The sequence below is a fragment of the Castanea sativa genome, chromosome 4, assembly GCF_040712315.1.
Source record: "Castanea sativa cultivar Marrone di Chiusa Pesio chromosome 4, ASM4071231v1".
Taxonomy (NCBI): domain Eukaryota; kingdom Viridiplantae; phylum Streptophyta; class Magnoliopsida; order Fagales; family Fagaceae; genus Castanea; species Castanea sativa.
In genome coordinates this window covers 45,537,092-45,561,925 of record NC_134016.1, presented here as the reverse complement: position 1 = coordinate 45,561,925, position 24,834 = coordinate 45,537,092, and the positions used below count along the sequence as shown (strand labels likewise).

Below are 24,834 nucleotides of genomic sequence, written 5' to 3'. Positions count from 1 at the left end.
CTATTACAAAGTCATAATAGAACTAATTAGAAAACCCAAAGAAAATCAATTTCCCCTTTTCTCTCCTATTACAAAAGTCATAGTAGAACTGACTAGAATACTCACAACAAATCAATTTCCCTTGAACTTGTCCTTAGAAAAGTTGATCTAAAGACGAAGCATAGTAGCTCTTTCCTTGATTCTCCCTAGTAGATTATCAGACTTGCATAGAAGAACAACACTCTTTGTCAAAGGAAAGATGGCATGAATGACCTCCAAGGAGAGGAAGTCATCCATGTCACCAATAGGCACCATCGTCCCCGTCACATTTAGCGACTGATAGAGTGAAATGGAAAACAAGCACATACTTGCCCCCAGCTAATTAAGCCCCTCCTCTGCTAAGAAGTATTCCCTCTGTGAGCCCTCCTCTTTTCCATCCAACCTCTAATCTTTGCTTTGGACTTCTTCATCACAACTGTCGCGCCCAGTCCATTCTTCACCACATAAGTGGCCAATGTTACCTCTTGTTGATCGAACCATATAGGTTGGATTATTTACCTTGATACGTGTCCGTTGGATTATTTACTATACTACGATCCGTGTGACATTTTAGGAATAAAGATTTTTTTTTTTTTTTTTTTAGAATTTATCTGTGAATGTTTTGGGAATAGGGTTTTTTTTTTTTGGGATTGATCCACATATTCATGTATCAACCTATAGCTCTCTGCCACATGATCTCTAATATGCGTATCAACCTATAGCTCTCTGCTATATGGTCTCTACAACGCCAATGGAATTATTTTCTCACTAACTCGTTAACATTGAAACTCTCTAAAACGTGGCTCAAACTTTTGACTTTTTGGTAAATAGATTTTATTTATTTACATACGTAATTTTATTTTATTTATTATTTAAAACTTTTTATATAAAAACAAAGGTAATTTGAACCTGAGCTATACTAATAGCAAATCTATCATTGATTTAGATGAGTTATACTAATAGCAATTTGCAAAAGTATCTCTATTTTTGTAATTCTCAATATGATCAGATCATTTGTTATTGTCTTGAAAGAAATCTTGTCTCAAAACACTCTTCATTTCTCACTTAATTTGTAAAAATTTCAATCGAATGAGACATTTATGTTATATGAAAAGTTGCATAAAACTGTGTTTTAAACTTAGATTTGCATCAATAAGATTCTCCTAATTTTCTAGGTTTATATGTCTTTAAGGTTTTCAAAAATTAAAAAAATCTTTTTTTTTAATGGGTAAAAAGTCATTGTTAGGTTTTGAAATATCTTAACGTATTATTGTCAAGGTTTTCAAACTCGGACCGGACCAGGATGTCGGACCGTGAAAATTGAGAACCAAATTAAGCATAGAGAACCGGGCATATGTGACAATTCCGTGAACCCCTACGGTCCAACCCCTTAGCAATTTTTTTTTTAATAAAAACAACTTAACACAATTTTATTCTACTTAATTAAATTATCCATCTTTTACAAGGAATAAAATAAAATTATAATTAAAATCCTTCAAAGATATTCAACTTTACTTCAAAAATTAATCATAAATTTTAATGTTTTCATGGTTATTATTTTATTTTATTAACTTTCTTATTTAATTATTAAATATATGCTTGAAAATTATTAAATTTTCCCAACATATATAGATATATTAGTCAATTTTGCTAGTTTTATAAATTTAATATCTATATTTAGGCTTTAATTAGTTATTAAATTAATTATGACGTCATCACGGTTCGACCCTAGTTTGATCTCAAAAACCTTGAACCTCTCCCTTTTACGGTTCAATGAACGGTCTGGATCTGAAAACCTTGATTAACGTGCAAGTAATAACATGGGTTCCATCATAATTTAACATACTTGGCTTGTTAAATAATTTACCCAAAAATTTGAATTTTTGGGTAAATTATTGCAATAGAGTAGCTCTTCGTACTCTCTGGAATTCTTCCCACTTTTTTGATTGCTCAGCTCCCCATTAATCATTTCCCTTGCAAAAAGTTGATTTTTTTTTATGGTAGTAAATGGCATATTTTTCAACGGTGAAAAAAGAAGGTACATCTATTTTTTCCCTCTATTTCATTCCACATATTTTAATGTGGTTTCATGATTTCATCCCCTTGATTTCCTCATTTTTTGTGTTTTTATTATTCGGGATGGAACCATAAATTTAGTTTTGACTTTTAGAGGCAAAGCCGCCAAGGCATGAACCAAATAAATTTGGGATTCAAAAATGAAAAATGTGGTAATACCGAAAACTATATATACTATGAAAAATAAACTTCCTATCTATTTAATGTTAGCAATATATTAATTGTGTTAATAACTGATGGTACACTACTTCCTTCAGCTCACGCTTATAAGGCAGAAAGTGAGGGAAGGAAAACTGGGTACCACCTCATCAGTTGCTCCCCCCCTCCTCCCCACTTTCTCACTTATAAGCTTGTGCCATGGTGAGGAGTGTACCATCAATTATTAATAACTGATGGTACACTACTTCCTTCAGCTCACGCTTATAAGGCAGAAAGTGGGGGAAATTCTTTTCGATGTGGGACAGTATAAGTTTCCAGGGAGTACGTAATAAGTTTCCCTAGAGTACAAAAATTGCTCACACATTAATAAAAGACAATACAAAAATATTTGTTGATATTTGAATTCTTACAATCATTTGACACAGCTTAGAAGAAAATGATAAAAAAAAAAAATATTTATGCTTTTTTTAAGCGCATGTGCACACATAAATAAAGTAAGAAACCAATTTAAAATAGACATAAAATAGTAATCTTGGTTAAGTATGTTATTTTTTGTTCTGCCCTTAACTTTTTTGTTGATTAAGAAAAAAACAAATTCTAAAGGATTTTTCCCACTTTAAAAGTTTAAATACCAAAAAATGAAAAATTCTTAGAAATTTTTTGGGTAAATTGAAAATTACACTCCTAATATTTAAGGTGTTTAGATTTTATATCCTAAAGTTTCAGAATTTGAATTTTACTCCCTAAAGTATAGAGGTGTTTGAATTTTACACCCTAAATTTTATGGTCGTTTAGATTTTACTACGTAAAATTTGGGAGCACTTTAGAAGTATAATTTATAATTTACCCAAAATTTTTTTAAACGTTTTCTGTGTTAAAAAGTTTTCATTTGGAGTAGTCATACGTTATAGAATAACTTCCCATTTTAAAGCCCTCTTGAACTAATTAAATTTTTTTGAAGATAAATTATATATATATATATATATATATATATATATTATAGAATTAAATTATTTTAAGAAGAATGGCGGAGACGTTGGGCCAAGGGCCAACTTGGTGTCAATTACAATAATTTGTTTTTTTAAAGTGTCCTAAGAAATTAGAAGGGATTGGGTTAGGGATCATGGGTTCTGTGAGTATCCTGTTCGTGTGAGTTCTGTATAATATAACAATATAGACAAAGAAAAAATAATCGAAAAAGGTTATAGTTGACGACAACCTCTTCTCTTCTCTTTTCTTTCTTATTTTATTTCTTTTACTTTTTTATTTTTTTAACAGCACTTTCCAATTTTATTGATTCCCTTGCTTTTTCAACAAGGTTTAGTTCTATTTCATAATCGTGCCCTTGAAGTTGGAGAGTTGTGGCCTTTAATAATGTATACATGTGTTATATGTTTTTTTTTTTAAATTAAAAAAAGTTGACTAATTATTTACATTTTTAAAATAAAAATTGTGTTTAATTTTAAATGTATTCATGCGTTTGTGGTTTGTATGGGTTACATGTCAGTAATAGATTATAAAGAAAATTAATGCTATTAAATGATGCTAAGAAATTAGAATACAAATCTAAAATAAAAATATTTATTAATTTTCAAATGCACTATTACTATTTTGAGCATGAATGCTCTATTTGTTTTGTAGAATGATATTTAATTTCTCTTATTTTCATGTCCTGGTAGTGTTTTAGAATATATATATTTTTTAAATGACACAGTCGGGACATGCATGTAAAAGTATTCTAAGAGTGTCAAGTGTTTGACATGGAAATGAAGGGTCTGTGTTTCCTAGGGTTTTTCACTCTTCGAGTAATTTTATGGTTTTTATATGCTCTTACTAAGTTTATGATCCCAATTTAGATAAAATTAAAAATCAGAAAAAAAAAAAGAAAAAGAAAAAGAGAAATAGGTAAATTGCAAAATAAACCCCGAAATTCACAATTCCTTGAATTTTACAAAAAAAAAATTGAAATTTACACTTAGCCTCCGTTTGGATACCAATGAAAATGAAAATTATTTCATTATTCAGTTTATTTTTATTACTATTCATGACTCCTCTTCACTTTTTGGTACTATTCATGGATCTCACTGTACTATTTCAACTAACTTTTACCTTTATCCATAATACTTTCGGTAATAAATTTTTAATTTCAGCAAAATAAGCGGTATCCAAACCGACCCTTCATCAGGGACTCACAAGTGGCTTTAAAATGACATGCTAGTTTTTGACTCATAACCCTTTGCAACCAACCTAATACGACACCGTTTTACATAAGGTAGAATTCCAAAAGACAGGCCCACTGAACGACGCCGTTTTGGTCTGAAATCAATACACAAAAGTCTAAACAAAGATATGCAACGATGCCGTTTCACCAGAACCCAAAAGCCATTCCGAAATAACATCAATACCCAGACAGCTACAATCCAAATCAAAACCCAGCTTTCAGCTCCACCGTCGACGGCTCCACCTCCACCAGATCAGGTCCAAGGCGACGGCGACGGCGACTGTGAGTTTCTTTGGTCTCTCTCTTTTTTTATTTTTCATAATTGCCATGGCTGGATTTGTTATGATTTTTGTGTTTTCATTCATTTAATGAAAATGGGTTTTTCTTTTCTGGTCTCTAATCCTTTTATGTTGTCCAAATTTTGGGTTTTTCTTTTTCTGGGTAAAAAATATCAGTCTTTATCTGCTACATGTTTGACAAAATGCCTCAGAGAGTTGAGTTTGTTACATGTTTTGCTATATAGTTGACTAATTGAGTTTATGTTAAATGTCAGGTCCCACATGGTTTCAAATTTGTATTTGTCTAGTACCCTTTGATAATTTTGTTAGAATGGACAGAATTGTTTGGTTGTCATTTTGCAATAGAAAAAATAAAAATGGGTATTGGAGTTTTTAGGTAATGGTTTTTGTTAGTTTCAGAAACAGTCATGTATATGAAAATCTAATCTAAGCAATTCAAACTCATTTTTGAATTAAAAATATATATATAAAATAGAAGCAAGCTCCAGCAGTACTCTCTGCTATTTTTACAAGCTTCTTCATAGTCTCATAGTTGATAGTTAAACTCATTGTGTAATGTTTATCTCTTTGAGATATTTGTTTGAGATGCTAACATATTTTTATATTTTCATGGTCTGAAATCTTCAGTGTGATGAAAACGAACAATTTCGACATGGATTGGTTAAGTGAATTGCCAGATGATATTCTTGTCCCAATTCTGTCAGTGTTGACATTGAAAGAAGCAGGGAGGACAAGTGTTTTATCTAAAAGGTGGAGATATCTGTGGACATTTACGACTGGTAGCTTGGACTTTGATGGGGAGGGATTGGTTACAACGTCTTTAAAATTTAAAAAGCGTAGGTTTGTTAAAATGGTTAACCGCGTATTGAAATTGCATCAAGGTCATACTATAGATGAGTTTAGAGTTTGTTTTGATGTGAATGGAATGAAATACAAGTCTGAAATTGACAATTGGATAAGCTTTTCATTGAGAAAGAAAGTTAAAAGGCTTTTGTTGGAGTTCAAACCTATTATGTCAGACTTTCGTTATACTCTTACTATGAAATTTCTTCAAGAAAGCTCTTCAAATCTATTATGTGGGGATTTCCTAACAGACCTCTGTTTGAGCAATGTGGAAGTGACCGCAGAAGTTCTTGACTGTGTTTTATCTAATTGTCCATCTATCGAAGTGTTACGTGTGGAAGGCTCACAATCTCTGGTGGAGTTTAAGCCTTCTTTCCCTTTGCTCAAGTTAAAGCATTTAATGATATCATGCTGCAGCTTTCTTAGAATTGTCGAAATTTCTGCTATAAATCTTGTGTCATTCAAATATTGTGGGAGGGTAACAAGGATGCTTCTAGGGGATCTTCCTAATCTTGTTGAGATGTCTCTGTCATTGCAATATTCTGACATTCTAGTTGACAATCGTATCCTGCCTTCACATTATTTCCCTCAATTGGAGACAGTTATAAATAATCTTCTGGAGATATCTTTGTCATTTCAGTATTCTGACATGCTAGACAATATTATCCTGAATTCATGTTATTTCTCTCTACTAGAGACACTTGTTCTAGAATTACCTGCTATGGTAAGTGATAAAAACACTTTCATGTTTGCTAATCCCATTGTGTTTCCCCCCTAATCTTAAGGTTCTTTATGTGGTTCACATGTTCAGAAATTTATTCACCTCCCCAAATTTCCGAGTTAAGAAATCTCAAGCAATGGAAATTGTTTTTCTATGCAATTCAGGTTGACAGCCTCCATTTTTGCTCTTCCTTGCTGAATGCCTCCCCTGTATTGCACAAATTTATAATCAAGGTAAAGATGATTACTTCAGACGTTAATTTTAAAGTTGTGGGATTTATTGTTGAAACATTTTATAATGCACATTTTCACTTAGCCTTAGCATTAACATTGACTACAGTTTGTATTATGCATGTGCATTATATAACCACGTTTGCTTTGTTATCAACTGCCTATAATTCCCACGTGATTCTTTATTGTTGTGTCTAATATTCTGAAAAATGTACAACAAAAGTTATTCCTAAACTCTGTTTTCAAACTCCTTTTTTGTTCCCTTGTACAGCCCTCACCAGGCAGTTTTTATTGTGTTCAATCACTGAATAACTTTTTATTGGATGAATTTTTTTGGCTAATCCACCGTTAGATTCCTTGATTATATCCTCCATGTTTGCAAATATCAAAGTTATTAGAGTTCAATCACTATATTATACAAAAGAATGTTCAACTTTTATGTTTTATGTTCTTACAATTATACACATAGCATGTGTTTATGGATTAGATAATAAATCACATTTACTTAACATGAAATTTGGCTCGTGTAACATTACCAAAGAGTTAGTCTGTGGTCAATGTGTGATTTGGCTAACCCTATATATATGTGTGTGGGTGTTCCCCCCTTTTTGTGTTGTGATGTCTGTGAATTAAATTAGTCCATAGTGCACTTGCTAAGTGTGGATCATTCTCTCTATCTCAAGAATTATAATTTTTTGAGTGTTTGCTGCCAACAAAATGAGTCCATTCTTTAGTGGATAGAATTCAGTGTAAAGGATAAACATGATAAGCTTATTTCAAGTGCTAATTGTTATTAGTTTTTTTTTTTGGTTGAAAATGTTGTTTGGTTGAATATGGTATAATACTAGATGCCCCTAGATTAGAAAAAACTACTTTTGTTCATAAGAATAGATCTCAGCACTTGTCTTTCCAGATGTAAGATTAAACTGTTTGTCTTAGTATGCTTATATTTTCCTGCTATTGTAATGATATTCTAAATTTCATTTTGAAATAAGCCGATTACAAGCCTTTGAACCTAAAGCGGTCTCAATTGACATAGGAGATTATCTACTTCTTTTGACTAGCATAACACATTTACTTCTTCCTTGTGACAGTTGATAGGGCTTGAGGATGTACCTGCGGAAGGAAACAGAACGGTGACGAGGGCTGAATATCCACACCAATGCCTCAAGGTGTTTGAATTGATTGGTTTTGTTGGTTGTGCAATCGACATGGAGCTTGCCATGTACATAATCAACAATGTTGTGTCGTTGGAGAAGATTATTATTGATACACGAAGTCCGGAAGTGGAGGAAATGCTACCTGATTCTAGGGATCATGAGAAGAATTTAGCAGCTATTGCTTGTGCGAGGCAACTAGAAACAAGATTACCTCTAGGTGTGGAATTGGTAATATTGTCATAGTTTTCTAAAATAACCTCTTTAGTGACTAAGGGTATGTTTAGGATCCGTTTATTTTGCTGAAACTGAAACTTTTTGCTGAAAGTACTGTAAATAAAGGTAAAAGTTAGCTAAAATAGTACAGTGGAACTCATGAATAGTACCAAAAAATGTAGTAAGACCCATAAATAGTAGAAAAAATAAGCTGAATATTAAAATAAGGTGGTATTTTAATTTTTGTCAAACACACATTAAGTGAGCTTAGGGAAAAATGAGTTTATGTTCAACTTGGCAAGGTTAAGCACATCAATGTATTGGTAGTGCATGTCATTCTGTGCATTTTGGTTTTGGTGGTATGTGTTATTTTGCACATCTGTGAATGTGATGAGATTATAGATATGCAAAGCAAATTGATATTAAAGAATTAGTAAAAAAAAAAGCCAAATGCCAGGGAATGTTTCTCATATATCCAAGATGTGATTATAGACTAGAAATTTTTGTACATTTATTTAAGATCCTACAACAAAGCCTTAAGTGTAGGTTCAGATTAAATGGCAGTAAGTATAAGTTGGATGAAGCAAATGAAGTAGTTTATAAATGATGTCTTGAAGTCGAGCGTATGACTTATAAGTTATCAATAAGTCTAGAGGTACAACAGATTTCACAATACTTGAATGAATGCCAATATGCTTTCTGTTTATGAGGAAGGAAAATTCCATGAAACCAAAAAAAAAAAAAAGAAGGTGCAGCACAACTTCTACACATACACAGTAAAACACTAGCTAGCTACAGAATTGTTTCACAATACAATGTGCAAGAACTGAATCATAAAGTTTAACACCAACTTCATAATAGCAAATATTCAACCGCACAATGAGAACTAGAGAACCAAAAATATATTTACATGCATTGATTAGACAAGTCATCTTACTCTCATCCTAGTCAACTCTCTCTGATTAGCACTCCCTGCAACAAAAGATGAGCTTTAAGACTCAAAAAGTAATATGAGTTTTTTAGTGCAACCTATTTGGACCAAAGTCTAAAGGATCCACTCCTAGTTGCAGGGACGGAGTGAAAAACCTTCCTTTGGGGGGCCTATCTTAGGAGTTGGGTCATTGGGATACGCATACAATGTGTTGTGGGTGAAAACGAAATGCCTAGGTTGCCAAAAAACTCATTGGGATTTTTTGTTTTATTGGTTCAATTGCATAAGTGATCAAATTAAACAGCCAAAACTTTTCAAGTATCAATTCACTAGATTACCTATGCTTTTATTTTGAACCAGGATTTTACAAGCTCCTTTTCCCTAATAATAATAAATATTTTGAAAAATTTTGGTTTGAAATCCTAAAAAATAATGTTCATAATGGAAATTGGAAACAATATATTACCACAGTTCATCCAAGATTTTGACACTAAATCACTGTAGATCCATGCTTGTCAAGCTTAATTCAAAAGATGATATCCAACCAGAAGGAATATTCCACTCGCCAGAAATCCGTTGGCTCACTAATCCAAATAACTCCCTCCATGTGTATGTGGACCCCTCCTGGTCAATAATATACGGGTTGAACCAATATCCCAATGACCCAACTCCTAAACCAAACTATTAAGGTATAATCTAGATTTAATAACCATGTTATGTATGCTTTTCTTATTTCTCAATAAACACTAGAAAATATAAAAAATGATGTCCAAGCAGAATGGATATTCCACCCGTTAGAAGTCCATTGGCTCACTAATCCAATTAACTCCCTCCATGTGCATGTGGACCCCTCCTGACCAATAATATTTTGGTTGAACTAGTATCTCAATGACCCAACTCCTAAACTAAATTATTAAGGTATAATCTAAATTTAATAACCATATTTTGTATGCTTTTCTTATTTCTTAATAAACACTAGAAAATATAAAATAAAGGATGCTATATAATTGCAGCCAAATATTCGCTAAATAATAACTATATTTAGCAAAAATAAAAATCTATGCTAAATAAAATCTTATTACATATCTTAAAATTTTATAAACAAAATCATATCTCATATTCGAAAGTCATATTCTATGCATATTAAATGTCTTACTAGCTGCTTTAATTTCATGAATTACAATTTGAGTTGAGACTTGAAACTCTATCTTATCCTCAAGAAAGTAAAAAATAAAACTCTATCTTGATTGAAAAGTACAACATCAATCTCATTATACTCCTCATTCTTAAAATAATAATAATAATGTAATGGGCTTATGAGGATAATTTTGTTCAAAATTACGAAACTTGTGAGGGAAAATGACATGACCCCGGTTGCAAAAAACACTCTCCGGGTTTTAGTGTTTTACTAACTCAATTACATAAGTGGTCAAATTAAACAACATCGATTCAACTCATTCAAGTACTAGGTTGATTGATTCTGGAAAAAAAAGAAAAGAAAAAAGTACTAAGTTCATCCATTCAAATTTTACTAATTATGATTCATAAATATGACACCAAATTTTTATACATAAAATTCAATTAAATAATTAATTATTGAAAATGTGTATGAAGCTCATAATTTAATATTTATTATTGATAAACAAGATCAAAAAATATTATTCGTCAGAAAATAAAAAAATAAAAGAATAAAAAATTCATTTTATTGATATAAATCTCTTTCTACTCCATGATGCTGAGTGCTGACATGGGCTTGTCCCCTTATGTACACAATAATGATTAAGAACAGGGCTTCTCTCCCTTTCGCAAACCCTAATTCCATCAATTTCTCATACACAATCTAATTCGATCAATATGTAAGTATTAAAATTACTCAATTCTCACACGCTTTTTTTTTATTTATTTAATTTTTGTGTGTTGATATTCTGTTTGGTTGCTGAGAAAATTGAAGGAATACAAGAAAAAAACAAAAAGAGTTCACCAATTAAACCAGAGGATACGTTGATGATAGAGCTCTCTGTGTGTGATTTTTTTTTTGAATTTGATGATGATGGAGATGAATATTTTTTCCACAGGTCACAGGAGGTGATAGCGAGGGAAGCGATAAAGCACGCATTGAAGGCTCTGCGGAAGCGGCATTTGCTCGAAGAAGGTGCTCATGCTCCGGCTTTCATCGCGATTTCAGGGCCGATCGCCTCTCAGGTATTCCATCTCTTGCAAAATTGGTGATTTTTTGGGTTTTGGTTTTGTGAGCTTGTGAACTTTCAAATTGTTGAAAAATGCACTCCAAGTGTTTGTTGAATTGCTGATTAGGGAAAGATAGGATATTTCATTTGTGAAACGCAATGTTAAATGATCTTAGGTGATATAAACTGCTTAGCTCGTCAAGGGTGATTGCCCCTGGACTACCCGGCAGCTGGTCTGGCGAGTCCAAGGGACTCTAATAAATTGATCGAATTACTTTTATTTACAGTCCTAATGTTTTGGGTCGTTGCAACCTGCAATGTTACTTTGATGATGGTGCATAAGTTAGTAAGCATAGAAGTTGTTTTCCGATGAAGAAATAAGTTTGTGAATTGCTTGCCTCCATAGGCACTATGACCTGGACTAGATGTAGTTTATACCTGATAATAAGTGACCATTTTGGGATTGGGTGTGGTAACCCTTCATGGAGGAATTTGGTGCTGCTAGAAATGAATACTTGCTATTATTTTTCTGGGTTCTTGATTTCTATGCAACTTTACATTGCAACTTTATATTGTTTTCGTAATTTTGAATGTTGTGAGTGAGATCCTTGGTGCGTATTTGTTAAGGGTTCAGAATGGAAAGAGAAATCAGAAAATTTGGAGTTGGAACTTCAGCAATGTTACAAAGCTCAATCTCGATTGTCTGAGCAACTTGTGGTGGAGGTTGCTGAGTCCAGAGCTTTAAAAGCATTGCTTCAAGAGAAAGAAGAAGGAATCACTAATCTGCAGACAGAGTTGACCCAAACAAGGTTACCTTTTGCACATGTTTTAACCCACTAGACAGATAGTTTGAAATTTTCAGGCTTTTGTGGGAATGGATGACTCCAACTCAGGTATTTGCTGCAGGGACGAATGCTCTCAATTACAGGCAGACCTAGAAGAAAAAATTAAAGCTTTAGAATTGCTTGTGAGTGAGAACCATCAACTTAAAACAGAACTGGAAGAGATGACCAATAAAGCTAAGAATGCTGAGGCTGAAAATAAGATGTTAGTTGATCGCTGGATGCTGCAGAAGATGCAGGATGCAGAACGACTCAATGAGGTACTTCATATTTTTTGCATAATTTGAATCAAAGCATGTAATTGGGTATAAGAATATAGTGTCAAAAGTTTTTTTCCCAGTTTTTTTGGAATCCTCTAGTATTAAGAATAACACTCCAACAGAAGATTGATTGGGATTTAGAAGGATTGCCTGCGGGAAGTGTTTTTATTTATTTATTTATATATTTGTGTGTGTGAGTTATGCCACTACTTGTAGGAAACTCCATCAAACTGTTGTTAGTTGGAATGTTATATAATTTATTTATATGAATACCTTTGTGTTTACCAATCAAAAAATACTAATGTGTTTGCTTGTACATTTCTGTCATAGCTTGTGAGTGTCTAGGAATCACTAATACCCCCTACTAAAATGAGATTTGTTCAAGTTACATATAGGGGCCCTCTTTCTTATGGATGATTTAGAAAAACCTAACTGCAGGAAGAACAGCTCCTGCACAAACCAGAATATAGTGCTTTGGGGGAACTATGCAAAAACATGTATGTTGAATGTTTAGTGCATTCAATTTGTGGGTAAGATAATTGAAACCTTAATATAAGATGTATTAAATGTTGCCAAGAGCTTTGTAGCTCACTGAAAATTACTGTTCTCCTTTTTGAGGAGAATCAGGGTTCAACCCCTCCTCCACTTATTGTGACAATCAAATTATAAAAAATAAAAAATACCAAAAGTTATTTTATTGAGGTGTAAGATTGCCTGTCTCTTGTCATGTGTTAAAGATAATTGTGGATATTTCTCAAGCTTCACAATGAAGATGTAATTGCCTTTCTCTTGTCATGTTTTTTAGAGGAACATAATCATATCATTTTGTGGGTGCCAAATGATCTACAAGGCATAACCTTTTTCCCAGAAAAGAATATATATGAAAAGCCAATGAACTTTGGGTTAAATGGCACCTCCTTTCCTTGTAGGAGCAAGGTGGAGGGTGAAATTGCAGGTTCAAAACCCACCAAGTGTGTGTGTAACTTACCAATTAAAGACCAAAAGAATGATATATATACATGCAAGACTGCAAGAGGTTTAGTGGGAATTGGGAAATTTTATGTACTTCCTTTCAGTTTTGGACAAGGGGAGATTTTCTTTTCTTGTTACTTGTTTTCTGTGTATCACTAAGTTTTGGTTTACCTATTTCTTGGGCTCCTGTTATCTTCTTTGTGGGTTCAGTTGTATATATTTTGTTACACTTTACATGAGGCTTGCCCTTTAAAAACCACATATTATATATCATGGATGAACTCATTTTATAAATACCACATATTGGAGCAATTCTTTGTTAGCTTCTGATTTGACATATAATATATAGACACAGATTAATCAGGGGAAGGTTTTGATCTGTTTCCCTTGATTGTAAATGAGTCTCGGTTTATTTATTGCAATCCTGTTATACATAGTGTATATCTGAATAACCTTAGTTTTCTATGATCTACTAGGCAAATGCAATATATGAAGAAATGGTTGATCGGCTCAAGGCTAGTGGTTTAGAAAAACTTGCTCAACAACAAGTAGATGGTGTGGTCCGCCGAAATGAAGATGGTGCTGAATTTTTTATGGAGTCAACCATTCCCTCTATATGCAAGCACAGGATCAATGCCCATGAAGGTGGCTGTGCTTCCATATTGTTTGAGTACAATTCTGGCAAGTTGGTCAGTGGAGGGCAGGACAGGACGATCAAGATGTGGGATACAAACACAGGATCACTAAGCCATACTCTCTATGGTTGCCTTGGCTCTGTTCTTGATCTTACCATTACCCATGATAATAGATCTGTCATAGCAGCAAGCAGTTCGAACAACTTGTATGTATGGGATGTCAGCTCAGGTCGGGTCCGCCATACTCTCACTGGCCATGCTGATAAAGTTTGTGCTGTAGATGTAAGCAAAGTTTCGAGTCGTCATGTTTTGAGTGCAGCTTATGATCGAACCATAAAAGTTTGGGACTTGAATAAAGGTTACTGCATTAACACAATCATTTGTCACAGCAATTGCAATGCTCTTTGCTTCAGCATGGATGGACAAACCATTTGTTCTGGTCACGTTGATGGGAATCTTCGATTATGGGATATTCAGACAGGAAAGCTACTTAGTGAAGTTGCTGCACATTCACTTGCTATAACATCTATATCTCTCTCTCGGAACGGAAATGTAGTATTGACTAGTGGAAGGGACAACATGCATAATTTGTTTGATATGCGATCTCTGGAAGTGTGTGGCACGCTTAGAGCATCTGGAAATAGAGTGGCATCTAATTGGAGCCGGTCCTGTATCAGTCCAGATGACAACTATGTTGCTGCTGGATCCGCTGATGGTTCTATCTCCATTTGGTCTATATCTAAAGCTGATATAGTGAGCACTCTGAGGGAACACACTTCTCCGGTGCTGTGTTGTTCTTGGAGTGGGCTGGGGAAACCTTTAGCCTCGGCAGACAGGAATGGAATTATATGTACCTGGACATGATGGGTACAGTGTCAATATTTAATTAGTAACACGGAGTCTGGTCAGTTTCATGATGTTCAGATCTCTTATCTACATTTTCATATACTGTATATTAGTTAAAATTAGGTGTGGGATTGGTGTAGATATTGAATTTTAAAGAATTGTACATTGTGATTACCCCTCCCTACAAAAAAAAAGAAAAAAAGATTGGCTAATACATAATCACGGATTTAGAAACTTCCACCTCAAATTCTCGCTGTCTTGTACTCCTTATGTATCACTGGAAAGTTGAAACCATAGTGGGTAAGCATGGTTAGAGAAGATATTTAGATCATTCGGTAATTCCCAAGATATACTGCACAATATACATACTGACCTCCTTGCGGCAGGTGAGAATGATGATACCAAAACCCCACCAGGTCCTGGGCTCCCAGCTTAACTGCCATTTAGAGTGAGTTTGGAAGTTTGGAGGGAGAGGAGTAGAGAATATGACGGGAAAGAAGGAAGGAAGGAGGGGAGGAGAAATGATAAGACGCCATTCAAATTGATTGTTATATCCTTCTTTTATGCCATATAAAGGAATGGATATAAATTAACATCATAACTCATAAGGGTAAAATTGATAATTGATAATAAATTAATAAAAATGGGAACCCCTACTACTTTAAACTTCCCTAATTTGGAGGAACTAAGAATGAGGGGTGTGGATGATAATTTGAATGGAGAGTAACATAAGAAATTCAAGATTTCATTTTTCAAGCCTTTCTAAATCAATCAGGAGAGTTCAGAATATACAGTTTGCATTTTAGGGGAGATGAATGACTTATTCCAAAGTAGATGGGAGGTAAATGTAGTAATTGAAAATAGGCTAATGCAATTTTCACTATCTATATCTATATAATATATAAAAGTCAAAACATTGCATTTAATATTTCTATACTCCTGTTGAGCCACATCATCAATTACTTAACCATTTTTTTGGTTATTGCCTTTTGCCTTTAATTTATTTGATAATATTAAATATATTAACTGATTGACTTAACACTTTCATTTTGGACAGTTTTTTTTTAATAATATTTTGGATGGTTTTAAATTTACATATAATTTGCATTTATACATTTATCTACTTTAATTTACAAAGAGTTCTGCCACACTTTCCTTTTTCTTGGTTACTCTTACTTCAATTCATTTAGTCCAGTTCGGTCCGGTATATTTTGGTCTAAATTAGTCCATTTCGGTCCACTTAGGTCAATTTGGTCCACGCGGTACACTTTGGTCTAATTCTGTCTACTTTTGGTCCATTTTGGTGCACTTTCTTAAGAATGAGAAAAGATATGTTTAGGTTGAGAGTACCTATTCTAAATTGGAATTTATTAAAAAATATAGATGACAAAAAGTAATATTATTATTTTTAATTGTTTAGTTTAATGATTTTTGGAATTATCTTTTTCTATGTTCCTTTATCCCCTTAGCTAATATTACTAGTAGTTTAGTTTTTGAGTAAATTATACAATTTTAGTGTTTTGATATGATATAATTTGAATTTGAAGAGCAATTGAGGATTATTATTATTATTATTATTATTTATAAAGGGTTAAGAGATTTGAAAATTTATGACACAAAGTTAATAAATGAGGGAGATGATAAGTTTTGCTTTTAGTTTTTTTTTTAAGTTCTACTGATGTTAAGCACATAAAAAAAAAAGTTCTCTTTTGATAATAATACTGGTATTAACCAAGATACTAAACATGTTATTGAGGATATGTTTCAAACGGAGGGAGATAATAGAAAAGAGAGAACTTCACCTCTTCTCTCCTTGCCCTTGCCACCATATATTCCCCATCTAAATATTGGGTTTTGTTAGACTTCGATTAAGCTTCCCGAGCAATTTTTTATAAGTTTATTCATCTATATTATAAAATTCACAGAACTTAAACTTTGTGGTGACCTTAAATTCTATTTTTAGCAGTCAACAGACCAAAGCCAGTAATGATGTCCATAAGGTTTTTAGAGTTCAAATTCAAAATCCCGGTAGACTAGCTTTCTTCAAAGTCTTTTGCTACATTTGTTATGATATAACCCAGTGTCCCATTTTGGACATTCGTCTATAAATTTTATAGAATGAAAAGAAGTAATTCAATAACAATGAAGATGCTATCACTTTATAAACGTGATAATATAAATAAACCTCAAGCCTCACTTTCTTTCAATGATAAAAAATAAAGGGGTTAAGAGTTCTTCCATTGACAATCGAGGATAATGATCCCAACATTTCCCACTCTACAATCCATAACACAACTACTGAAAATTCAAAATACAAATCCTGAAACCATAAGTGAAACACAAAGTAATTTTCTCATCTTTCCTTTGTTGCTTTTTTTTGGTCCCCTTCCCCAAGAACAAATTCAGTGCACAAATTTTACAAAGAATAGATCTACCCAGTTCGAATCCTATCCAACCAGTCAACACTCTTTCGTGCTTTTTGTAGCTGTTGATCAATGCTTTTCCTAGATTTCTCATGGTATTCCACACTTCTCCTTGACCTTTCCATTTGGTCAAATGGATTTCCTAACTTATCTAACTTGTCAATGTTATGAAACTTGTAGTCATGAATTTTCAGTTTTTCAGGCCTATCTATGCTCTTCCTAGGTGTTTCTCTCCAGTCAGAACTCTTCCTAGGAGCCTCAAAAAAATCAGTACTCCGTCTGGACTGCTCCAATCGGTCGGTGCTGCTCCTTGAACCATTCCTACGTGAAGGTGACTTTTCGACTGACAATATGAACTTCTTTAGATGCCTAATATATTCTGGATAAAGTTCCAAATCACAGTGGTTTCCTCCTTTGAGCCACAAAGGTTCATACTTCTCCTGACACATTTGCCAAAGCTGCTTGCCATGAGAACAGTCAACAACTTCATCGGCAGTTCCCTGAATGACAAGGGTAATATACCAAATCAGATAATTTAATACTTAATTCAGAGATTGTGCTAAGTACAACTAGAAATAACTAGAGAGAACATGCATGTGTAATGCAAGATTGACTCATCCCATGACGTGGACCAAGACAAACATTGTCAAGAACAGCAGCTGCAACCCCATAGCAGTGCCACAAAAACAAAAACAAGAAAAACTTAACTTTATTTTTTAACTTCTGATCAGCGATACTCTTCCAGAGTTATATTTGTATTTTATGTGCCAAAATGGACCAAGACCTCAACTTTATGGTGGTGTTTTCGTTCCATACATAGCATATAAGAAAATATTGTTTAAACCTCAAATTACCTTGAGGAACCTAAATAATAGAATTGGAAACGTTTTTTAATAGAAGGTGTGCACGTAAGTAACATTTAAAACCATAAGTGTCTTATGAGCAACTTATTTCACCTGTTTGTTACAATGCTGAACAACTCAGATCTAAAACAGTACTTGGATCCCAACAAGTTGGTGTTTGCCACAAATGACAAAATATTTTTTTTAGCACCATTTAAAACTATATTCTCTATTAGGCCAATGATCTCTAGCTCAAATTGCACCTCCCCCCCCCCCCCCCCCACGCTCTCTCTCTCTTTCTAAAAAGGGGATGGAGAGTGAGGTCGTGGGTTCAAAATTCAAAGGCTGTGCACATGTAATTTGCCAATAAAAAAAACCTCATATCTTCTATGAAATCACAAACCACCATGTCTTCTTCCATTGCTAATTTTTCTAGCCTTCCTCTTTCCTTAGATGCCTCCTACAACAACAACAAACAAAGCCTTAGTCCCAAATTTTTGGGGTTGGCTATGGATACTCGAAAAATTAGTTAGGGTTGGTAATGTGTATTCTTTTCCTCCATTACACTCTATCTATATTCATAGTCTCTATTACTCCCTTAATTGACATGTCCTTAGATGCCTCCTACTTAATATAAATTTAACCTCTTTGCTAGTATACATTTAACCTCTTTGCTAGCATACGCTTAAAGTCTTTGTTGACAAATTATCTCCTTGTCATAATTGTCACTACCTCAACCTCTTTTCTAGGATACGCCAGCCTGTTTCTTAAATGCCAGGCATTCAACAACTCTAAAACTTCTAATTAGTCTTTTACTATTGGATAAGGCAGAATGCAGATATTAGATATTAGAAACTACACAGCATCCCATACCATAAAATTTTCACTCCTCTTGAATTGAAGCTAGTTGATGTCGTGAGCAACAATATAAACCAAATTTTAAAAAAATGATAGGAACGTATTTTATGAATAATGGTAACTAGGTTCATAACTGCCTAGGTTTATGCTCCACACTTTATTCACCTCAACAAAGCCCTATTTTAATTACTGGAGGTTAACTGCACATTCTATACTAATCTTTCTGCAACAGATTCCTGCTCAATCCTTACTGTAGACGTAAACCTTTATCTCTTAGCTCCTGTCCTTTAGGTGATTACATAAATAACAGTTTCAGCCACTGCTCTTACATGCTTGTGATACATGAGCGTCTGGTGATCAACCACCATCTCGGCTTCTTACAGAAGCACATATTCTATCCTTTCTTCTTTTGCCACTCATTCTTCAACATTCCCATTTTCAGAAAATTACCTGAATCTCCAAATTTTCTATCATACTTATTTTGACATTATTTTCTGCAACAATTTGATTCTAAAGTTTTTATAAGACTAAATGGTATCATTTTATTTCTAGTATAAGCCCAACTGCCCCCAAGAATGACTGCATGGGTTGTTACAATTGCATGACACTGCATTAATGTAGTCAACTAAAGAAACAATAAATAGAAGCAGCATGTAACCAAAATTAGATAACGGTAACACTCCTATATTACACTATTGACAAACAAGATATTAAATTCTAGACACTTACGTGAATTACCAGTACAGGACACTTTACCAAAGGAATTTTGTCAATGTTCTGCACAAAAACAAAGTAAATTAATATTCAGACACAGAACAAACACAATATTTTTGGATTTAACAATCTTTGACAGTGTTATAGATCAATAAACAAGAATTCGACCTTATAGATGTCAAACCAGTATGTGCGCTTCACAGGATACATGACCCTTAACCCTGATAGAATTGGGCTATGCAGAACAACAGCTCTTAGTTTAGGTAAACGGGCAGCAAGATCCAAAGTAGGGCCACTTCCAACAGATTGGCCATACAGAATTATGTCTTCCTGCTTAGTACCATAGTTTTCTTCAAGACACTTGTATGCCGCCTCAATGTCTGCATAAGTATTTTGCTCACTTGGCTGCAGAAAGGTTCACATATGAGATTCAGAGTGCTTTTGTGCAGCATTTTTGAATAGTAGAACTATAAAAGGAAATTCATATTGCCTTCTCTTTTTTTTTCATACTGTGGTTACCTTTCCTGATGACTGCCCATAGCCAGAGTAGTCATACCTGCATAAATTTAAATAAGGTGATTGAGAGTATATTCAATATATGAGGTTCAAGTCGAAAGTCAGCTGCCTCTTATCTAGATAACTCTACAATAAGAGAGCCATCATATAAAATAATGGGCACTGTAACCTACGACTTGATGGTGTCAAGGAATATCTTGTGGTGTTCAGTCTTAGAACATGCATATGACAAGTATAAATAATCTTCAATAAAGAATAATCGTGATTCTTATTGAAACAAGGAAACATTTTTCTACAGTATAGGCAAGTGAAGCTCCTTTTAGGCTTGTTTTTGCTACTTTGCTTCCATATGTAAAAAATTTTCTTTGCCACATAACCAAAAGAGATTCTTTTCTTCTGCTTCCAACAAAAATCCTTTTTTTTTGTGGGGGGGGGGGGGGTGAGTGGGGGAGGGTGCAAGTAAAAGAATCCTATTCAAAAGGGGAAAAAATAAGTAAAGTCATTCTAAATTACTAAAGCATAATTAGTGCACAAATGCACACGAGTAAGTATAGAGAAGCTAAATTTTTGTGCAATCAATGTCACAGATAAAATAAGCAGCACGGTTGGTGAAATATCACACATTCTGATCCCACATGGTACTTAAGATTAATTACTAAAACAAAAATAAATTAATTAATTAAATTTGAAGGAGCAAAACTTGATTTCGTAATTCATCATTAAAATAAATTAATGTACTGGTCCTAACCATTCATAGATGCATTCACCAACATTTATTTAAATCCATCTATAAAACTTTTTTCTTTTCTCATTACACCTGGCCAAAAAGTCAGCCACAAATAGAAATTAATGTACTAGGTTCGACCATGCATAGGTGCTTTCACCAACTTCTTTAAATTCATATAACACTTAATTTTTGTCCCACTAAAACCCTGGACCAAAAGTAGACCAGAAAATAATGGGCACTGTAACCTACGACTTGATGGTGTCAAGGAATATCTTGTGGTGTTCAGTCTTAGAACATGCATATGACAAGTATAAATAATCTTCAATAAAGAATAATCGTGATTCTTATTGAAACAAGGAAACATTTTTCTAAAGTATAGGCAAGTGAAGCTCCATTTAGGCTTGTTTTTGCTACTTTGCTTCCATATGTAAAAAATTTTCTTTGCCACATAACCAAAAGAGATTCTTTTCTTCTGCTTCCAACAAAAATCCTTTTGTTTGGGGGGGGGGGGGGTGTGAGTGGGGGAGGGTGCAAGTAAAAGAATCCTATTCAAAAGGGGAAAAAATAAGTAAAGTCATTCTAAATTACTAAAGCATAATTAGTGCACAAATGCACACGAGTAAGTATAGAGAAGCTAAATTTTTGTGCAATCAATGTCACAGATAAAATAAGCAGCACGGTTGGTGAAATATCACACATTCTGATCCCACATGGTACTTAAGATTAATTACTAAAACAAAAATAAATTAATTAATTAAGTTTGAAGGAGCTAAACTTGATTTCGTAATTCATCATTAAAATAAATTAATGTACTGGTCCTAACCATTCATAGATGCATTCACCAACATTTATTTAAATCCATCTATAAAACTTTTTTCTTTTCTCATTACACCTGGCCAAAAAGTCAGCCACAAATAGAAATTAATGTACTAGGTTCGACCATGCATAGGTGCATTCACCAACTTCTTTAAATTCATATAACACTTAATTTTTGTCCCACTAAAACCCTGGACCAAAAGTAGACCAGAAAAACAAATTAATGTACTAGTCTCAACCATGCAGATGCATTCACCAGCCAATTTGGTTCACTGTTGTGGAATCAGTTGATTAAGTTCAACAGGGTAATAGAAATTCACATGATTCTCCATATCCACTACCAATATCTATTCAATAACATTAGATGTGTAAGAATTCAAATCTATACAGATAACAAATGAACAATATCTATATGTGTGTGCATTCTTTTTTCCCATTTGATGCAAAATTCAGACCTAAGAACCACCCCACCCCAGCCACCCTACATCCCAATCCACTTGAATTCATTATTTCATCTAATCTATCACCAAGTTTTCAATCCTGGTGCACCTCAAACTCAATACTAAAAACAGCTATCACCCTCTTTCATTTAGTAAACAACTCTGCTTAATCAAAATTCACTCATAAAATTACATTATTCAACAAGTGTTCTACACCAGCAAAAAGTTGGAGCTTTGTGCAGTGAGTATTTATAACCCCAATAAGGCACTATCTCCCATCACTTTTACCCAAAGAAACTTCAAAATCCCACATAAACAAAAAAAAGGGTATCTAAAACTCATCTTAGTTTCACCAATTCACACACAAAAACATGACCAAATTTCACATGTATGAACAAAATCTTTCAAAAAGGACAAAAGGGTAGAGAGAGATGAGGTACCCTAAGAGATTGACACGCAAGTGGACGCTGAGTTCGACGAAAAGCTCGTACATTTGGCCAATATCAGCTGCATTTCCATGAGAGTAAAGGAGGGTAGAGGTGGCCATGGGGTACCGAATATAAACGGCAACGATCTCAGTGCCACGACGCGTTGGAAGCCTCAGAACCTCGATGTTTTCACGGATAGAAAAAGAGTCCAAGACCAAAAGACCAGTGGCATTATCTGTAATTAGCTTGTAGGAAGGTGGGTTTGGAGGAAAGAAAGCAAATTTTGCAGCCATTGATGAAGTCATCCCACCCATTATTCTCTCTATCTATCAATCAATCTCTTTGTGTCACTGTCTGAGTAAGTACTGTAAACTGTGTTTTTTTGGGTTATAAGATGAGAGAATAAGAGAGAGAGAGAGTTCTCAGAAGGAAATTGACATTCCTTGGAATTTTGTTAAGTTTTCTTGTGCTTGGTGTTTGCACAGTGAAAAGAGACAAGAAGAGTCACTGAGATGTGTGTGTAAGAGAGATTTGTGGGGAAAGTGTGTGGAAGTGTTTTCTCTCTCTCCTATTCATAGTTTTTTTTTTTTTTTTTGAGAAACAATCATAAATGTACCCACTTTGGTCTGAGGTAGTTGTCCATTACACTATGAACATGCTCCACGTGTTATATCCCTGTCTTTTCTTTCTTTTTCTTTTTTTCTTTATATTTTTTTTCTTTCCCTCCTTAATTTGTTGAACTAAAGATGAATAATGAATATCACTTGCTAATATAAATTTTTACTATATATGAGTTATAAAGTTGTTTTAGATTCTTACCTAGATGGACCACTTATGATATTTTATCATCTCCATTTATAACTTATCACCCTAATGTTTGAGAAAAATAATTATGACTATAGACTTATTGGAAAAAAAAGAAAAAAAGAAACCCACCTCCAATCTAGTTCAAAAGTGGTATGTAAGGATGCTAACAAGAAAGGGTGGGATTAGGTGATGGGTCTATTTCATCCTTTTTTTAGAATTGAAGCTGGACAAATTGAGGTTGTCATTTTTAGGGGAAATTTTTATATGTGGGCTATACATGGTTTACTTTTTATAATTGAAGCAGGACAAATTGGAATGATGACATTTTAATAAGAAATTTCCATATGTTTGTGATATGAAACACCTCTCTCGCTGAATTTTAGTGCTAAGCACACAATTTTTTCAAAACATTTTTCATAGTCAGGGAAGGGTTGATTGTGAGTGGTGGTAAAAAGTTGTGGGTTTAGCACCACTTTCAATCAATCACTTCCATAATTTTGAAAAATGTAAAAAAGTTGCGTGGATAGTAATATTGTTCTGCTATGTCTAATAAATTAAATTTTTTAGGAAAAAAAATGAGATGACTCTAGTATAGATGAGATAAAGATGAAAAAGAAAAGAGAGATTCCCAAGGTAAGTGTCAAGAGAAAGATGAGTGTGTTTAGATATGTTAACAGAATATGTAACAAAAAATTAAATTAGAATTATGTATAAAAAATTAAACAATATATATACACACACTCGAAGCAAAAAATAGTCGAAACCTATTGCCATTCCATTCTTCTTCAAGATTAGGAAAATCCATACAGAATGGAGCAGGATAGGAAAAATATGAAATAGTGTTAGTTTTTTTTTTTTTTCCCTGTGTCTTTAATGTATTTTAGTTATGAGCTAACTCGAGTAGATCTCTTGTATTCATTTCATGCCCCACTATCTAACAAAAATACAAAAATACAAATAAATGGAAGAATCCTCCTTTAAAGACGGTAAGACGAAATATATGGATGAATTCCTTTTGGGGCCTTTTCTTATAAAGCCAGGTAATATTTTTCGAAAACTAACAATTTAAAATTCCTTAGAATTATTTTATGGAATTGAATAGATGAGCAGTTTACCTCCAAAATCAGTTTAGAGAAATCTTACTACATGGCAGTTGAAGAGATTATCAATTTGTAATTTTTAGTTTTTAGTCACATGCATGATTTTTTTCCCCCCAGAAAAGATAACAAATCATATGACCTTTTTAATAAGTTTTATAAACTTGTTTAAATAATACACATTAATAATCTTATAAGTTGTCTGGTAGTGAATTGGAGAAAAATTCCTACAAAATAATTTGAAAGAAAAATTTGTCAATTGAAAAGAGTGATCTTAAAGGAGAGAGAGAGAGAGACAGAAAGAGTTTTTTTTTTTTTTTTTTTTGGGTGAAGAATCAAGTCGAACTGACTTTTATTGAAAAAACTAAAGCAGATCACGAATTACGAAAGGAAGGACATCAAGTGGAACCTCTTCAACCCACACCTGAAAATCTCCTACACAGTTTGCCTTTTTTGCTAAAACATGAGCAACAATATTGCCCTTGCGTTTAATATGAGTGACTTTAACTCTTCTAAAGTCTGACATTAAACACTTTGCAATCTTGAATTACCTC

The 24,834-nt window shown here is 33.5% G+C and overlaps 3 protein-coding genes across 5 annotated transcripts; 2 read left to right on the top strand and 1 right to left on the bottom strand.

The window, feature by feature from the left end:
* The first annotated feature begins 4,612 nt into the window (after positions 1-4,612).
* LOC142630757 (F-box/LRR-repeat protein At3g58900-like) lies at positions 4,613-8,104 on the top strand. Its single transcript, XM_075804798.1, has 4 exons — positions 4,613-4,756; positions 5,401-6,340; positions 6,502-6,570; positions 7,662-8,104. The coding sequence occupies exons 2-4, from the start codon at positions 5,405-5,407 to the stop codon at positions 7,968-7,970; spliced, it is 1,314 nt and encodes a 437-aa protein (XP_075660913.1). The 5' UTR covers positions 4,613-4,756; positions 5,401-5,404; the 3' UTR covers positions 7,971-8,104.
* A 2,499-nt stretch (positions 8,105-10,603) lies between these two features.
* Positions 10,604-14,846, top strand: LOC142632187 (autophagy-related protein 16). Its single transcript, XM_075806601.1, has 5 exons — positions 10,604-10,727; positions 10,947-11,073; positions 11,685-11,866; positions 11,964-12,159; positions 13,608-14,846. Coding segments are annotated over exons 1-5 (1,530 nt in total). The 5' UTR covers positions 10,604-10,725; the 3' UTR covers positions 14,631-14,846.
* A 1,924-nt stretch (positions 14,847-16,770) lies between these two features.
* Positions 16,771-22,924, bottom strand: LOC142630596 (uncharacterized). Of its 3 annotated transcripts, XM_075804612.1 has the most exons (6): positions 22,389-22,912; positions 19,969-20,005; positions 19,618-19,854; positions 19,465-19,512; positions 18,281-18,337; positions 16,771-17,535 (listed from the first exon to the last, which is right to left on the bottom strand). In XM_075804612.1, the coding sequence occupies exons 1-6, from the start codon at positions 22,688-22,690 to the stop codon at positions 17,044-17,046; spliced, it is 1,173 nt and encodes a 390-aa protein (XP_075660727.1). In that variant the 5' UTR covers positions 22,691-22,912; the 3' UTR covers positions 16,771-17,043. The 3 variants fall into 3 exon arrangements, with proteins under 3 accessions (XP_075660727.1, XP_075660728.1, XP_075660730.1); XM_075804613.1 differs by lacking the exon at positions 18,281-18,337 and having other exon boundaries at positions 22,389-22,924; XM_075804615.1 differs by lacking the exon at positions 18,281-18,337 and having other exon boundaries at positions 16,771-17,519; positions 19,459-19,512.
* Between the last annotated feature and the right edge of the window lie 1,910 nt (positions 22,925-24,834).

Excerpts from the sequence above, each read along its gene's own strand:
- LOC142632187 (XM_075806601.1), top strand. Across the intron at positions 11,867-11,963 it reads ACAGAGTTGACCCAAACAAG|GGACGAATGCTCTCAATTAC; the intron begins GTTACCTTTTGC and ends TATTTGCTGCAG. Across the intron at positions 12,160-13,607 it reads ATGCAGAACGACTCAATGAG|GCAAATGCAATATATGAAGA; the intron begins GTACTTCATATT and ends ATGATCTACTAG.
- LOC142630757 (XM_075804798.1), top strand. The coding sequence starts at position 5,405 with ATGAAAACGAACAATTTCGACATGGATTGGTTAAGTGAATTGCCAGAT. Across the intron at positions 6,341-6,501 it reads TTCTAGAATTACCTGCTATG|GTTGACAGCCTCCATTTTTG; the intron begins GTAAGTGATAAA and ends TATGCAATTCAG. Across the intron at positions 6,571-7,661 it reads TGCACAAATTTATAATCAAG|TTGATAGGGCTTGAGGATGT; the intron begins GTAAAGATGATT and ends TCCTTGTGACAG.
- LOC142630596 (XM_075804612.1), bottom strand. The coding sequence starts at position 22,690 with ATGGGTGGGATGACTTCATCAATGGCTGCAAAATTTGCTTTCTTTCCT. Across the intron at positions 18,338-19,464 it reads GTCCTGTACTGGTAATTCAC|GAGGCATCTAAGGAAAGAGG; the intron begins GTAAGTGTCTAG and ends TTGTTGTTGTAG. Across the intron at positions 17,536-18,280 it reads CAATGGAAGAAGACATGGTG|GGAACTGCCGATGAAGTTGT; the intron begins GTTTGTGATTTC and ends CTTGTCATTCAG.